General features: G+C 37.9%; 1 protein-coding gene across 4 annotated transcripts in view; it reads left to right on the top strand.

Moving 5' to 3' along the window:
• Positions 1-379: 379 nt before the first annotated feature.
• Positions 380-18,547, top strand: part of LOC121430558 (regulator of telomere elongation helicase 1-like) — a 44,576-nt gene continuing 26,408 nt past the window's right edge. Inside the window, exons 1-8 of one of the 4 annotated variants that reach the window (XM_041627878.1) lie at positions 380-611; positions 11,275-11,500; positions 12,550-12,769; positions 13,395-13,488; positions 14,366-14,447; positions 15,385-15,445; positions 16,327-16,402; positions 18,265-18,349. In XM_041627878.1, coding sequence (XP_041483812.1) covers positions 11,399-11,500; positions 12,550-12,769; positions 13,395-13,488; positions 14,366-14,447; positions 15,385-15,445; positions 16,327-16,402; positions 18,265-18,349 — 720 coding nt within the window. In that variant the 5' untranslated portion in view covers positions 380-611; positions 11,275-11,398. Of the gene's footprint in view, positions 612-11,144; positions 11,501-12,549; positions 12,770-13,394; positions 13,489-14,365; positions 14,448-15,384; positions 15,446-16,326; positions 16,403-18,264; positions 18,350-18,547 lie in introns of those variants that run through there. The other 3 variants (XM_041627877.1, XM_041627875.1, XM_041627876.1) reach the window with 3 other exon arrangements.

Here is an 18,547-nt window from a genome sequence, read left to right as displayed (position 1 = left end):
CAGAAAATGGTATTTTAGAGCACTTCACAGCTGAGCTTGAATATGTAGTACGACAGCATCTACTTATTTACAAATTACTGTATAATTTTCTTTTAAGTCCTCAAAATTTCTGGGGGGGCAACTGGGGGGGCAAAGCTTCTGAGTGGGGGGGCAAATGCCCCCCCATGCCCCCCCTTGGTGCCGCCACTGCCTGGCATACAAATTGGTTGTCGCCCCACGGAAATAAATTTATTTCGCCCCTTGTTTTTGCGTGTGTTTGAGTTTTATCAGACGTGCATCAATCAGATATGATTATTTACGTCTGTTACCGACTTTTAACGTCACCATCCGAAAGACGTGACCTCGAACCTCTGCATCAATTTGTAACTTCCCCGCAGCTTGGATTACAGGCGCACGCCACAACGCCCATGTTTTATTCTTGTTCCATGATGGTTCACGAGATGGCGCTATCAATTTGCTGTCAATTTTTGGTAACGCGCGTCTTGCGAAATATTCTTTCTGAATTGAGAAATTCTGCCTTTTAAAAAATTATCCTGACTTTATAGTCTTAGATTAATATCTAATCTTGTCCAGATTCACTTCTAATAAAAGGTTACAGCATCAATCATTCAGTAAGTATTCATCAGTTTTCTATGATTGTATTTTGTTTGTTTTAATCACTGTTTTGACGACTGACGAAAAGAGTTGTCTTGACCGAGTTTGACTTTGCCTTGGTCCCGTGTGCAGAGATTGGCGTCGTTTTTTGGTGAAAATCCCAGTGAAAATGAAATGTTGAAATCGAAGTTGAGCCTGAATCTGAATCTGTGAAGTTCCTGGTCCTGATCCTCAAGTGGATATTGATGACCAATAATAACGTTAGCGATCGAGAGAGCTCAATATTTTTAGTACATTTTGGAGTTGAGTCCCACCACTTTGCAGTTGGCTGGAGGGACTAGAGTAATTATTCCTTTCACTATAGTATCCCACAGTTTATTTTTGAATGTCTCAGGGGTCTTGGAACAAATGACATCAGGAGGAAGAAGGTTCCAAGCCCGGATGGTTTTCGGGAAGAATGAATGACGGTAGGTGTCGGTGTTGCATCTGATGTTGGAGAGGGAGAGTCTATGGTGACCCTTTAGGGCCTTCCTTGGTTGAGTAATGTACTCAGGTCTGGGTATAGCGACTCGGTCATGGATAGACTTGTAGAGCAACGTCTGTCTGGATACAAACCGTCTGTGTTGAAGCGGCTGCCAATCCAATTCTCTCTTTAGGTCAGATACATGCACATCCATGCCATATTTGCCTGTGACAAACCTCGCTCCTCTATTTTGGACAGCCTCCAATTTGTTGATGTGTTTAGATAAGAATGGATCCCATATGCTACAGGCATATTCCAGATGTGGTCTAACTAGGCAGGTAAAAGCTGCTTCCCTGATTTTCTTAGTAGAAAAGCCAGATAGATTACGACGAATCATTCCAAGCATACAGTTCGCTTTTGTTGCTACTTTGTCCACTTGACTCTCCCATGACATGGTTTGAGTAAGTTCTATTCCGAGGTAAGGATGCTGTTTGACCTCTTGCAGAGTAGTACCATTTATCGTGTACGCTTGGGGGATCAGATTCCGTCTCTTCTTTGCAATTCGTAGTATATAGCATTTGGACACATTGAATTCCATTTGCCACCTGTCTGCCCAGTTGGAAAGCCTGTCAAGATCAGACTGGAGGATTTCTGAGTCAATTCTGGAATTGATTGTCCGGTAGAGGATGCAGTCGTCCGCAAATAACCTCAAATTCGAAGATATGTTTGATGAGATGTTGTTGATATAGATGAGGAAGAGCAACGGGCCGAGAACGGACCCTTGCGGCACGCCTGATAATACCTTTGCCGAGTCCGAGCTCTCCCCATCAACTACTACCCTCTGTGTTCTAGTTGTCAGCCAGATCTCAATCCAACGTAAGAGTTGGCCATGGATGCCACACTTTCGTAGTTGAAGGAGAAGCCTTTGATGAGGTACCTTATCAAAGGCTTTGCTGAAGTCTAGTATCAAAACATCTTGCTGTGATCCTTGGTCCAGTGACCGTGACAAGTCTTCAATGGTCAGGACAAGTTGACTCTCGCAGCTTCGGCCTTTCCGAAATCCATGTTGATTTACATTCAGGAAGTTGTTACTTTCAAGGTGCTTGATGATGTGCTTGTAGATGAGATGTTCCATTATCTTACAGGATTGAGAAGTTAGGGAAACCGGGCGATAGTTTTCCGGAGAGTGACGATTACCCTTCTTGAAGATAGGAACAATGTTGGCTGATCTCCAATCTTGTGGAACATCACCTTCATCCAAGGATTTCTGAAGTATCATGGTTAGAACTGGAGCAATCTGATCTTTGCCCTCCTTAAGTACAATATTAGAGATGTCATCTGGTCCGTGTGCTTTCTTCACCTTCGTGGCCTCCAGAAGCTTGGCTATTCCAGCAATACCGATGTTTAAGTCTGGAAGTTTAGGGAGATCTTCAACACCACCATTTACATCTAACATTCCAAGCTGGTCAAGAGGTAGATGATTCTCACGAGTGAATACGCGACAGAACTGGTCGTTCAACATCTGAGCCTTATCATAAGGACTAGAAGCTTCCTGACCGTTTCTTCTGAGGACCGGGGTACCAATCGTATCTCTTCTTCTGCTCTTAAAGTATGAGAAAGCTTTCTTCCCAAATCTTTCACCCTCCTCAGGTGTGAATACAGATGTAAGGTAATCTCTATGAGCTTTCCTATATGTAAATCTAAAGAGCCGCTGAATGTCCTTGTATCTGGTCCAATCACCATCTTTATTTGTAATTTTAGCCTTAAGTCTGGCTCTTTTCTTCTGTCTAGTAATTCTACTTAGCCTTTTATTCCACCAGGGTGGGTCCTGTCTTTTTTTTGTTATTTTAAGTGGTACATTAGAATGGACTGCATCCTGTATCTCTTGTTTGAGGAGATCCCAACATTGCGATGCTGATTTAACGGAACAGCTATTGAGTATCTTGTCAGAAGATTCTCCTAAGTCCTTTCTAAGTCCTTCCAAATTAGCCTTCCGAAACTGGTAAATTTTCCTGGGTTTGAGTTTCTCTCTTCTCGCCTTCAAGGAGAAGTTACAGGTAACGGCGTCGTGATCGCTCATTCCTTTCTCTATCGCAACATCATCTACTAAGTCTGGGACCGAAGTGAATATCAAGTCCAAAATATTACCCATCCGTGTCGGTTGATGAACCATTTGGATTAATCCAAGACGTTCAGTGATGTCCATCATTATCTCGTTAATGTGAAGACCATACTGTGGATTAGCCTCAATTCTAGGATCCTCACTCCACTGGATGCTTGGAAGATTGAAATCGCCAGCAAGGATGAAGTTAGGAATTCTATTCCCAAATATTGAGTTAATGTTACAATGTAGATCTTGAAGCACGGTAGGTCCACTGGTTGGCGACCTATAAAAGGCTGCTACTATTACTTCCGGCTCATTGACGAGCTTCACTTTAACAATCAATAATGGGCAGTCAATTAAAAGATCGAGTTGGACAACTTTCAGTGAACTGCGGGCTGCAATAAGAACTCCGCCTCCCCATCGGTCTCTATCCTTCCTAAACAATGTATACCCATGGTGTTGAGGAATTATCTCATTATTACTAAATTCATTGTCTAGTTTAGTTTCAGTAGCTATTATTATGTCCGGATCAAAATCCTCAATAATACTTATAAATTGAGATTGTTTATCAACAGATTTCAAACTGCACACATTTAAGTTTAAGATTTTCAAACCACTGTTCCCGGGTGTTGTGATATTACTATCGATTGAAGTATTACTTTCATCCGTATTACTTTGTGAAGCAGAATCAGAGGTTGAACCATGATCATCAATATTCACAGCAACACTAGAGCATATACAACAGGTAAATGCAAAGTTGTTGTCATTCGTTATATTGTTCATTATATCTTTGTACTGGATAGGGTTAATACCAGCACATTTGATATGTGTCCATTCACCACATGCATCACAGTCAACCGCACGATGATTGACAGCAACAGGTCTCTTGCATTTCGTACATGGGTATTTACAAGGACCTGGATCCTGGTGTACATCTCCACATAAGAGAATAAGGATGGTAAGTGTAAGAGATGCAAGGGTGAGAACGGTACAAGACTGCATAATGATGACAGTTTAAGAGTCACAATCGGCAATGAGTACATGAGCAGGTTTAAATAACTAGATCGTGAAGAGAATTTAGTCGCATACAAATCATTCCACGCCAGCTCCACTTTCACAAATATGTAATAATAAAGTCTCAGTTAAATTGCACCATTTAATCTCTCAGTGATATGTGTATTACACTGGTAAAGTTTACAATTGTTGTGGCAAGTAGTGACAATTTCTTGTAGATCTTTAAAACAGCCGTCTTGATCACACAGCAATAAAAATGTTAAAAGTCAAACAATTTCCACATTAAAAATGCATCACGAAGAAGGAAGACTAATGCTAACGATAACATACATGCATACTCTTGTAGGTAGATGACACAACTATATCAGGAAAATGTAGTCAAAATAGCAAATGTGGTATTAAACAAATCATTATTATACTTGCGAACTTAAAACCAATATGGCGGAAGGAGGGTGACTGGTGCGCGGGAAACTCCGGCTTCCTGTGTGTCCTGTATACGAAGGGTGACGTGTACAGAAGCGGGTCCGCTGAGCAGTACCGTAACGATCCTGAAGTATGAAGTTAGTAGTCCTCAAAATCCCACAATATCCATAAAATGATAAAAATAAGGAGTCCAAACAAGTGTATAAAGTTTAAAATGTAGGACTTATAATATCTAAAACTCGGATGCACGATTAAAAAGAAGGATTTAGGCCGATTTCGTCAGCCCAAAACTCCGTAAAATAAAAACACGTCTCTCTCGTTCGCTAGCGCCCTCTCCACGTCGAAAAGACTCGAAGGGAACTTTCTGAGTTCTGACCTTTGTAATGAATTTGTATACTTTTATAGATCTAATGTTATAGTAAGGAGCTAGTGGAGGAGTAGGTTGGGAGGAAGAGAGAGGGAGAAAGAACAAAACTTGATCATTTGATGATAAACAGTGGAGAGGCGCACGGCCAATATTGGAGACTGTCTCCTACACTCTAGGCGACACCGCAATACTTACCCGTGTTAAGAAACTGGGACTCCACTCACGCGCATTTGGGCAGCCCTAGCTTAGAACTAAGCTTTCTTTCCGTAAAAAATCTTTATTCTTATGATTCAATAAACGTTAATGAATATTATAATTAGCCTACTCTTAAATCGGTACTCACCGGCACTCATCCTACGAACGAGGTTATAATATAATTATAACCGGTTCTTTTCTTGAATTTTCTGCCAAATTCCCACGCTTCTGAAGTTCTGGCAACAATTCTGCCTACGATTCTGTCGCTATAGACAGCTGTTCATGCAACTCTATTTATAAATGGAGCGCCCCTTACGAGAGTTGTTGCCGCAGAGAAATCGTTAGGCATTTTGGCCTGTGATCAAGGCTTAGCTGTTCTATTTTTTTTCATATGTGTGAGATCGAAATCACAGAGAGTAAACACTCTTCCATATGGAAGAGTGTATACTCGCTGTGATATGATCCCGATAGGGAGGCGCAACACCCCCACCCACATGGGCGCAAATCCCAGGGCCGGGGGACATGTACCCCTCACCCAAAATAGTAGGGGGCACATTATGAAATATCCCCCTACTATTTTTGGTCATTTCATTCAAAATCGAAATAAAACATTTGGAAGAGACGATCTTAATTTTGGGATGCCCCCCTTTTTTTGCTTGTTTGCTTGTCAAATTTCTTTTGGTTAAGATGACCTTCTTTAGGGGGTGATAAACCTTTTTTTTTGTTTGTTTGTTTGTTTGTCAAATTTTCCAGCCCCTGGTCCCCCTACCTTTGGGGAGAGATTTCCGCCCTTGCAAGTAGACATACTCTTGATATTGTTTGCGAATCTGCACGGGCGTCGGAGGCTGGGGGATGAGGAAAAGCGGTGAGACGAGAACAAAAATAGAAGCGGAAAAGAGGACAGAAAAAAGTGAAAGAAAGAAAAATTAATGGAAAATAAAAGGAAAGAGAAAATAGGGAGAAATGTGATGGATAAAAAAAATTGGGGAAAGAAGACAGAAAAAAGTGAACGAAAGAAAAATTAATGGAAAATAAAAGGGAGGAGAAAATAGGGAGAAATGTGATGGGTTACGTCGAGATTTATGTGCCCGTGCAAAAAGAAATGAGCAGAGGTTGAGATGTTGTCCGTTTGGGCAAATGCCTGTCTGTTTCTCGGACTGGCGCCCGTGTTGCAAAAATTATTACCGTAAGCTGATGGAATCACTGCTTCATACCGACAGTGACAGGATTTAGCGGTTGTAGGTATATATCGCGCTCTATAACACTCTAAAACTGTGTTCTTTATCAAAAAGCTGTCCTTCATATTCATTTTCGCAAAAGAATATAAAGTTAATTTAAATCATTGTCTGTAGTTATCCTGTTTATGTTTAAAATACTTAGAAATTGGGTTAGGTTATAAGGTTACCAAATTATCAGGGCAGAAAATATATATTTTTTCTGATTTTGCGCGTCGAGCTGGCATTATTTGATCTGTGAGATTGTTTTTGATGACATTCATTGTGTTCACAGCAATAATATTAAAAATTGCGCACGCGCCGTGCGCCGCATGAATTATGTAGATCAGTGAATAACTTACCGCTACACACGAGCAGTTGCATAATATATACAGAGCAACTGCCCATGTTTAATGGTCCATAATATACCGACTTTTTTCTTTTTTGGAAAGAGTATGAAGTTATCTACTGATATACTGAATGTACAATAAAAGTCATTATCATGTATTTCTTGACATTTCATTTACTTTTTTTCCCATCCCATAGCTGCTCGCATAGACCTACGCCGTCACAAATAACAAAACAAAATCTCACTTTTTTTTCTTTTTTGGTGGGGGATGGATTTTCCACTGGATACGCAACGGTACAATTTTTCAAATTATTTTTTTCTGCTATTTTCATAATAAACTTTAAATGATTTCGCCTGTGCACTATTATTTTTTTTTAAGACAACTTAACAAAATTACATCTCGTCATCATCATCATAGCATCGTCACCAACTTCATTCTCATCTTCATCACCACTACCACCATCATTATCATTATCATCATCATCACCGCCACCATCACCACCACTATCATCTTCACCAAGATAATTTTCATCATCATCATTGCCATCATCGTCTTTCTTTTTTTCTTATTTTTTCCCCTTCCCTTCTTTTTTTCCTTTCTATTTTCCTCCTTTTTTAGAGGGGCATACCACCACGCCCCCTCACTGGATATCGGCCTCTAAATATGTTTGTTGTTGTATATAAGTTGGCGGATGCCTCATGAAATGAAATAAGAGAAAATAAGGAAAAGGAAACTAAGAAGAAAAAAAAACAAGAAATGAGGAGAAGAAAAAAGAAAGCCAAACAAACAAGAAAAAACAATATCAAAATTTTGTTGTAAAGTCTTCTACGTCAGTTTAATAATTATGTTTTCAGTGAAATGAGAACATAAAAGAATTGAAACAAGTAAGAAGGGCTATACATCGTAGCAAAGAAATAGAGGGAAGCTCCGAGACAATAAAAAGGGTGAGAAAAAGAAGACTTTGAAAACCTCACAACACGTACGAGCATAATAAAAAAAACTGGAATAAGCGAGGACAAGTAGCTGAGGGACCCTCCCCCTCTCTCTCTATTTATTTATCTATCAAACTCGCATATACAAGAACTTCTTACTAATCAAAATATTGCGAGCAAAAAGCACGAGCTGACATTTTTTTTAAATATTCAAAACTTATAGAGAGACGCATTTTAAACATTATTCATGAAACTTATTAATCATTCATTTCCAGTCATTCGGTTGCGACAAATGATCTGAGAATTTAGTGTTTTTAGGAATTCATTAAAAGCATAAAGTTGTATCTCAACATTAAAATATTGCAGGCACAACGCATGAGCTAAAGCTTTATACAAAGATTCAAAAAAATGACATTTTAAGTATTTTTGGTAATCACGAAAAAGATTGATATTTCATGAAAGAAAGCTCAAATCCCGAGGAGGAATATTTTTATGAATTGACTTTAAAAGCCGGGGCCACTTCCATTCACGAGTGGATACCATGCGCGATCATGGGGTCTCAAAAAGCACCCTAAACACGTAATTTCCTGATTCTGAAAATGCACCCCTTAACAAGTATTGACGTGTACCGTACCCTTGACAAGAATTGGAAACAAAACGATACTCTTTAAATATTCCCTGAAATGCACAAGTACAGGAATGTTTATTGTTACGGGTCCTTCGGTCTTCGGCTTTTTTACCTTTAATTGGCTTAGTACGACCCCACCTAGCTTCTACACCTTGCGCAAATTGGACTCTAAACACGAGGTGTTGGGGAAAACAAGGACATCCTTTATAAAACATTTTAATCTTGTTTTATCATCCCCTCAAATTCGACCCTAAACACGTAATTTTCCTAGCGAAATAGATATACCCCTTTTTCATTATTTTTGTGTTTTTGACACCCTTATCACGTTACGTACGTAACGTGCCCTATAGTGAAAAAGATTTTTTTTTTGGTCGCGCATATGGTATCCACTCATGTAAGTGGCCCCCGGGTTTAAAAAACTGTGGAAGCCCCATTTAATATTTGATTATGGGATTATAAGTCGAATAAATAAAAGCTGAAAAAATAAAGTATTTTGTGTTCCTCTATCATAATTCTCTTTCTCTTTAACACTAGTTCCCTTTTTTTTTTTTGGGGGGGGGGTATTTTGGTTAAAAAAGCTAGGAGAGAAAAAAAAATCATAATTTCTGGCTATAGTCGTTGAAGTGGTAGGGACACCCCCCCCCCCCGTTGTTATGCATTACGCCAATATGGGACCAAATGATCCTTCATGTCCGGCGCGAAACTTATGCAATAAATTAAACTTTATTTTTTGAAAAATTTAAAGCTTGCGCTGTTAACTCCAATCGCTTTCACCTGAATTTGCGATGAATGCTAGCGTTATGAAATATATCATTATCAACGTCTGGCGAAAAGAATAACCAACCGATCACCTGACGAGAAAGCGTATCACGTGATCTGCATAACAGCTTCGATCGCGAGTCAGAAGTGAAGAGCAACTGCCAAGAAAATCAGGAAAAAGTCGTCAAAATGTAAGTTTCCCTTAATATCTTTCATTTTATTTTTGTTGCTTACAATGAATTTACGATCCTTAATTATAATATTGGCCAAAAAAAGAAATAGAGAGCGTACTTGTGAAATAATATCGAAATATCCTGTACTCAAAGATTTCTAACCCCGCAATTCCACTGATGTCGCCTATGAGGTCCATACATGTAATGTTTGGACCTCATTGGTACTAGGAGTGGTCTCCCATGAGAGAGATAATCTCCAATATCAGAGACTTTCATAAAGAATTTTGGTATCCAATTTCAGAGACAGTCTCCAGTTTTGGAGACCAATTTTCTTTGTTTACATTTGCTTAAAAGGATTACCTTGGCGGCAAATAAAAATGTGATAAGCAGATTCCTCATAAAATATTACCCCTTTTCACCGTCTACTTTAAAAATTCACCATCTACTTTTGTTTTTGTAAGGATTTTTGTTGTCATCCACACACAAAACAAATGGGCTTCTGACCTCGGTGGGACAAAAGTTTGGGTGGAAAAAATGATACTTTTCTTGGTGTAGTTTCTTTTGTTCTTTTGCAAAGCAAGTCTCCAATATGGGAGATTGTCTCCCTTATTGGAGAGAGTCTCCCATATTGGCCGTGCGCCTCTACTGATAAAGTGAAGAGGAGGAGAACGAGACTTCAACTTGTTCAAGACTGACGAGAGTGAAAAAAAAACAGGACCTATTTTATTGAAAATAATTTCGGTGAATGATTTCAACTCATGCTCGATGCTTGATTTAAATTTTTTATTTCACTTTCAACTCCAAGCAATGAAGGATGGGGACAGCCATCTCCTGTTTTTAGCCGCACATCGTTTTGACAGTTTTGTAGAGATTTTTACTCGCAGTGTCGCACTATTCATCTGCCAGATCTGGGCACTTGACAAGCACAAGTACAATAATATGCCAACGGCAGTCTGTACTTTACAGGAAGAAGAAGCCAGGCATATATAGGCCTGGCCCTAGGACTAGGCGGAGGACGTAGCCGGGCCGGACTAGGAATAGAAAAGGAGAAAGATTTTTAAAATTTAAGACCAAAAAGAGTGAAAAGGGAAAAAGAGGCTGGTCTGAAAATGAGCTTTGTTTTTGTTTAGATCTATGTCTCCACAGTATCCACACAAAAAAATATAGGAAAGTTCCTTCACATGTCAAGTGGCACGATCCGACTAGCCTGTTGCTTGAGGACTTCGTGATGATATTTTAAAATATTTTGACATAGGCCTAGATCTAGTTTATTCATCACGATGTCGAGATGTCGAAGCGAGACTTGTCTATAAAGATGGATTTCCCTAGGAAATCCATCTTTTAACTTAGTAATCATGTAAATTTGTTTGATTTTATTTATCTATACACCTTCATATGCCTAATGCGTATGAAGGTGCAAAAAACAGTTATTATAAATGTGAAAAATTAGAGGTTTCTTACCAGACCGATCTCGTGTAGATCCCTCAATCCATTCGTAAACACCGCACATACATCATTTAGTACTACATCCTGACTTATGGATCCTGCTGAGTATCGTAGAAGTACATGTAGAAGCATGCAATAGGCTTGACCTTTGAACCACTTCATTATGACGTATGGTAGCTTCAATAAGTGATGTTACAAAATGCCATTTTGAAAAACAATTTATAGATGAAAGTTATTATTTAACAAATAAGAAAATTTGAAACTTGATTATAAGTATGAATAATTATTATTACAAATTGCACATTGCATGAAGGGACATCACATCTAAACTGAAAATGGTAGAATGATATACAGCCATTCTCATCGAAATCCCTGAATATGTGGAAAGTGAATGGGTGTGCAGACATGGGGCATCCTTTTTTGTTGAAAATGTTGAAAAAAAAATTCCAACAAAATCATATATTTCTCTCAGTTCTAAATGAGATTTTAGGCACACGTAAGGAACATTATCAACTGCATTTTTTTACAATAAAATGAAAGATAAAGTTTTAGGTGCGCAGATATGGGGGCCCCTTCCTTCATACTTCTTAATTATTTCTCACTCGATCTCAGTTTTATTTTAAGCCAAGGTCCATGAAGGAAATCATCAGTGTATTCCGGAGTAGCTGAAGTCTAAATATGGTCTTGTGGTGAGAGTTCACGTTGTTATCGTGGGAGGACGGTATTCATACCCATCATGCCGAGCGTCTCGTGTGAAGGGGTACAGGTGGACTTCCCTTTTGAGCCATATCCTTGTCAGAAAGACTACATGAACAAAGTTATACAATGTCTCCAGAAGGTAAGGCGAACAGTTGGAAAGCCAATTTCCATATATACACATGTAGGTTTATCCTTGTTATTCCTTTTGTAGGCAATTTTGAGAAGTATTACACTTTAGATATTCTCACCTTTTATTTCCGGCTGTTAAGTTCAAGATCAAATTCAAAACCCGAGAATCCATGCAATATACAGAGTTGCCAATTAGTAGGATTTTATCCTATTTAATAGGGGAAAATGACACTACGATTTTTCCCTCATGAAACAGAATTCTTGGAAATTGTAATAATGATGATTTTGGTATGTTTTTTAAGATTTTTTAAAGAAATTTAGGATTTTAGGCTTGATAATTGGATAATACAAATTAAAAATTAAGATTTTTTTTCACATATAGGTTGGCAGCTCTAATTAAATCCATAATCAGAAAACGTTGCGATCTATGATAAATAAATAAGGCTAAACGTATCAAGGTCTCATGGTACATTATTTATATATCTCTTGGGTATGTGATTGGTCCTGGATAAGACCACCATTTTGGGAGTGTTTGTTCTTGTTAATTTCAGGAGAATGATTATATTGATAAAGCAAGTGATTGACAATCCAAAAGTATAAGCTGCAGAGAAAGGTTGTTAGTGTGCTAACAGAGGCCCCGTTACAACCGGTAATGTCATGGTGTTGCCTCATGTCACAACGTGTTATTTCTGTCTTGGAGATCAACTTTGACAACACAATCCAAGAGATGTGTGACTGGGCCTACTCTTAGGGGTTGTTGCAAGAAAATATCTGTGATCAGTCGTAAATATTCTGTTGCAATTTCACAATTGATTGATCACATTTAACTATAGCAAATCAGATAACACTCCTTGTTTCATGGAGCAGAATTGCAATCAATTGCAACTTTGCAATTAATTGTATGGCATATGTTCAATTTTGCAAACGAAAATAGACTTGCAATTGATCGCAAGTTTCTTGCAACGCCCCATTAGTGCTCTGTTAGTGCTAACAACATTTCTGTGCGGCTAGTGCAGCTGATTTATACACTACCATATTTCTTTAATTTCATCATGCCAGAGAATTAATGGAGTCCTGGAGAGTCCAACGGGTACCGGGAAGACCCTGTGTCTCCTCTGCTCCACCCTGGCCTGGAGACACACCTACATTGCCCAGCAGGAGCTCGGGAAGTGTCTCAAGGGCAACAGAGGAGGAGGAGACGGTGCCGCAGGAGCCTACCAGGAGCAGCTGATGACAGACCTCAAGACTGGAGCTGGCTGGGGAGAGAGCAGTGAAGAAGGTAGGGCAGAGTCTGAGTAGAGGTCTCCAATTTTATTCTTGTTGAAGTAATCCTGGGCCCTGTCTTACAAAGATTTGTGATTGATCCAATCTAGCACAACTAAAAGTATGGAAAGACGGGAATGCCAACATCTGAAATGCATGTGTATTCAAATGTTTTCCACATACATGTATGATGTATGTACAGTCAGAACTGTGGAAAGCTAGTGATATCAACATCTAGAATGCATACATTTATTTAGTGCAGACTGTATACAGTGTGATTATACACTCACTGTGCAAATTACTGTTTCTTTCTAATCTCTTTGGACTAAATCTTTTTAGCAAATAAAGACGCTTTAATAGGAGGTAATAATGATTTGTGAACAAATTTTTGGCATTACTCCTATGTGTTTAAGATCGCATTCTCGATCTGTAATGAAAATCATAAGTCAGAAAAAATTGGAACCAGTGGGATTCGCACCTGTCATCTACTGCTTGCTGGGCAGCGACTAAACCACCAGGCTATTCTGGAAGTCTTGTCAGTGTACTGGTTGGGAGTTCTACATGTATTTCATGTAAAGGTGGACAGGTATAGTTAGGTAGTCAATCATTGAATCTTTTATAATGTAATTATATCATTATAGCTTTATTCATTGACCGGCCGAAGATCATCTATGCCTCAAGAACCCATTCTCAGCTTTCACAGGCATTGGACCAACTCAAAGATACTGTATACAGGTGAGTTGTATCCTAAAGGCAATTTTTTTTCTTCTGGAAACAGTGCAGGCCACCGACTAGTGTATTGTTGTACTGACCCAAAGGATGTTCATGCCGATTCTTGAATTCACGAACTGTCACATCACAGGATGTAATATTGTAATGCATAAGGAATCATGCTAAATATTTTCACAATTTCTAGAAATCCTCGCCTTTGAATGAAAAAAATTATGCATTCATTTGAAATAGAGGACCAAAGTGATGACATCACACTTTGAATTTCACTTTTTTTTAAAATTCCATATCTCTGAGGTGCTTGGTGAAAACATCCACATACCAAATGTGATAGGAATCAGTCCCAGAGAGGCTGATAGTTTGAGAGCGAAGTTGGCTCAGTCGGTAAAGCGTCTGCCCATCGAACCAAAGATCGTGGGTTTGAGTCCATCCCAGGCGGATGACTGAAATCAGTGCGTTGTGTGTAAACGTCTCGCCCTTGTTTCATAGATGTAGGCTATGTTACAGTGAAAAACACTCTGTGCCTCAGATTGGACGTTAAATGGAGGCCCTGTGTAGAGGAGAATCGCCACCTTTGCACGTTAAGAACCCAATGCACTATTCAAATAAGAGTAGGGGAAAACCCCGCTGTAGTGGTCCACCTGCATTCCCCCAACCAGTTATATCAGAAGGAGAGACCTGCGGGTCACAGTTCTCTGTGCGCACCCTTCTAGGCAACCCAAATTGGCTGGCTCCACCAAAAATGCACCTTTGAATGTCTGTGACAGATATATGGCGCTATATAAATGCTGTGCATCATCATCAATATATGACCTCATAAATACCAAATCAACCCCAATGAAATGGTTCTAAATGTTCTAACTATAAATGTCCATCTCTTTAGGCCGAGAGTGTCTGTTCTAGGATCTCGGGAGCAGATGTGCATTCACCCTGAAGTACTCAAAGCTGAAAGCAACTCGGCAAAGGTAACAGATAATAACACCCTGATGATGTTTCATAAATTTACACACAACATGAACATGATCTTGGGTGTGAAGTGTACAAAGGGATACCATTTAGCGCAAAAAAGGGTCACTTGATAATAATAATAATGAACAGTTCTTGTATAGCGCATATCACAATTATGAATAATGTCTCTATGCGCTTCCAAAGGACTTGGATATTATTACCCCAGCTGTAGCTTGGCTGCCGTAATTACTATGATTACAGCGCACACGCATTTCAAGGAATTTCAAGGAATTACACTTATCATGCGTAAAGTCATGGGGAACTTATGAATAGCATTATGAAATCGCCAGAAGTTATCTGGCAGGCTGGGGGTGTTGCGTAAAGCTGCTTGTTAGTTACCAATGACCTAACGCATGACTGGTGACCTTTCCTGTGTCAAATGATAAATCTCCAGGGAAAAACTTGTTTTTTCATATTTTGGCTAAACTCTGTGGCGTTGTACAACACAAATAGCGAATATTCTTATTCATGCAATGGTGCAAGATTTCGCACCATCGCACTCTTGCCTATTCGCTATTTGTATATTGTTTTATTATTTGTTATCTTGTAATTCTCCAGGGGCTCATCTTTCAAAGAATTGCAATTCATTCAATCAAATTAAGATTGATTAATCAAATCGCTGCTGACCTTTGGAATCCAATGTCATGAATCAATTACAGATGTGACATACGTGTATGATGTCTCATTCTAAAACTACAGTTAGTATATGCCGCTAGATATGTTTTCCTCATAATCGATTAGAACATTGGATTCTAAAGTTACTCTCCAATCTCTAAAGTACACTATTGTGGTCTATCACAATTGTGTTGGATTTTTCATCACTTCCAAATCTTTGTGAGATAGGGCCAAATTATGCATAAAAGTTAGATGTTCTGTATGTGTTTTTTTTAATAGGTGCATATGTGCCGTGCAAAGGTGAATGCCAAGATGTGTCACTTCCACAACAATTTAGATAGTGAGTTGGTAACCATTTTATTTTAATTTATTTTTTTCAAGACATGAGTGTGTTTTAAATCAATGGCTAAAGTATTTGAAATGCCAAGCCAAAGGATCTAAAAAATGTTTAAAGGGGAAGTTCACCCTGATTGTAACTTGGTATTAATTATAGCAGAAACTTAAGAGAAAAATATGGAAGGTTTGATGAAAATTCATTGAACAATAAGAAGAGAGTTATGAATTTTCATGATTTTAAATTTGTGGCATCATATGCGAGCAGCTTTCCCATCTACCATATATGCTTTGAATTCCAATATTTTAATGAAATATGATGAATACAAATATTTTCCTCATAGAAGGGGGTGTCTGCTAACATATCCACCAAATGAATACAATTACTTCAATTTTTGGAAGAAAGGCCTTTTCAGGAAATTATATCACACGACATATGGTCCTCACAAAAATCGAAGCATTGGAATTCATAACCGTTTTTCTTTGATAGATTATGATAAAACCGTCACCAATATTTATCTGTAATTCTTCTTTTATTTAAACCAAATCAATATCAGAGTGAACTAAACCTTTAAGATATAAAAATTACAGATCCATTACATGTACACATGTATGTTCTAACCTAGCTCATGTAAACCAATGCACTACAGATGAATGAACAATATGAGACAGAAACCCAAGTTAATTTGAAAATTGTCGACATGGATAAGCACAGGTATACACATACATGTATACTATTATTTCTTGGAAAAGAGACTTTATTAAAAAAAAATAAAATCAAGAGAATACCATGCTTATTTTGTTTATCATTTTGTGAAATTCTGCTCAGATTCATTTCATGATTGTCACCCCAACTGGAATTCATGTTTGATTTTGTTTTCATTACAGATAAGAAAGGAGAGAAAGCATTTACTGAAGGTATTCTGGACATTGAGGATCTTGTCAAACTTGGCAATCAACACAAGTAAGACTTTTGGTTTTTCCCCTGGCATGTTAGTTGCCATTTATGAGTGTAGGTTAATTGTCATTTGGGTTCCTTGACCTTTCTCCTTCGACATTTTGTTTCTACCAAAAATTCACATAAAGCCAAACTTCAACCTAACCTTCAAACCTAACCTTAATCATAATTTTCACATCATTCTTTACCAAAACACCTTTCATAACCTAATCATCACCTAAACTTGTTGGAGAAATTAGCAGAGCATGAATTGTCACTAGAGCAAATGTCTTGTTACCATTCATTTGACAACAAGATTTGTACCAAGTCATGGTAGCATTATCATAAGCATGAAAGGCAATTAAGATAATTATTTTAGATATAGATTGTGTATCACTATTCAATTAAAAAATTGTCTTTATTAATGATCAAATGTTAAAATATCGCAGATGTAAAAAAAGCCAGAGCTGGAAAATTCATGGTCACGGATTTGTGTCAGCACAATAAATTACAATCAACACAGAAAGATATAATTCAAAATTTGTGTCCCTGACCGAGTATGAGTAAATGAAATTTCATTGGAAAGAGGATATTAGTGTGTTACTACTCGCTATGGCGTACAGTTGCACAATCTTCACGCATTTGAAATTGAATCAAGTTTCATTTATTTTATACACACGGTACATAATCATGTTTTCCACTTGTTCAGCCCTGCACTGTTGACTTCCATTACTCCTCTTCTTAAAGCAGAAGGTTCTTATGCCATTTTCTAGAAGTGTAGGTTGTCGCTTAGTAGCCCCTGACCCAAGCCAGCCAATCAAAGAAAAGCACATTTCAAAACCTTATGAATATACATAAACTCATTGTGATGTCACAAAATTAAAGGTCAAGTCTCCCCATAAAAATATTTATTTGAATAAATAGAGAAAAATCAGATTAGCAAAACGCTAAAAATTTCATCAAAATTGGATGTAAAATAAGAAAGTTATGACATTTTAAAGTCTCACTCAACAGTTATATGCACATCTCAGTGACATGCAATTGAGGCAGTCAATGATGTCCATCACTCACTAGTTCTGAACTATACAATATTTCATTTTTTACAGATTTGACTGGACTGAACCATATAAAAAACAATGCTAATTCCACATGTTCAGGGAGGAATTAATCTTTGTTTCACTTGACAATGAGGAGAAAATTAGAATATTTCATACAATGAAATACAAAAGAAATAGTGAGTGGATGATGTCATCAGACTCCTCATTTGCATAACGACCAGGATGTGCATATTACTATTTTGTGAAATTAAGCGAAACTTTAAAATGTCATAACTTTCTTATTCTACATCTGATTTTGATGAAATTTTCAGTGTTATGCTTGTTGGATTTGTCTCTTTTTATTCAAATCAACTAATGGTTGGGGTGGACTTGTCCTTTAACAGTTTGTTATCATTGTTGAATCTTGCATACATGTATATGTTAAAGGTATTGTTTAACTTTGTGAGCAGCAAATTTAGAAAATTCGCAAACCAAGATGAAACATGTGTACAAGTGCATGTATTGGAACTAATAAACCCTGAAAACAACCATTATTGAGAATGAAAATCTAAAACTATGAGGCAAACCCTGATTTTGTAAATAGGCATCTTATAGACGCCTAAATAGTACACACAAGTGTATGGGATGAAATTAAGAAGGTGTTTCCGGTCACTTTATACTTCAATTTTTGAAGCACTAAATAATCATTTTCGAACGCAATTTTTTCTGGGCTTCATTTTTGTAACATATTACAGACACAGGTGACAAGTGTGACCTTCTCACTCAGATTTTTTAAAAGTCAAACCAATGTTAACCAATCACTTTAATATGTATGTTCTGTATTTCTGACAGAGTCTGTCCATACTACATGGCTCGAGAGCTCAAGACCTCGGCTGATATCATATTCATGCCTTACAACTACCTCTTAGACCCTAAGGTAGGGAAAACATAATTCTAATATTTTCATTTTCTCACCTGTGGACATATTTATGTATACATGGTAAAAATGGCATGGTTGTTTACTATGCATTCATATGGAAAATTCAATTTCTTTTATTTTGAGCAAATTCATCCTTATTTTTCCATCACAAAGGGTACAATTAGCAGAGTGTTTTAGTGATGATCTTTTCCAACA

The sequence above is a fragment of the Lytechinus variegatus genome, chromosome 17 (genome assembly GCF_018143015.1).
Source record: "Lytechinus variegatus isolate NC3 chromosome 17, Lvar_3.0, whole genome shotgun sequence".
Lineage (NCBI taxonomy): Eukaryota > Metazoa > Echinodermata > Echinoidea > Temnopleuroida > Toxopneustidae > Lytechinus > Lytechinus variegatus.
This window is presented reverse-complemented; position numbering and strand designations above follow the sequence as displayed.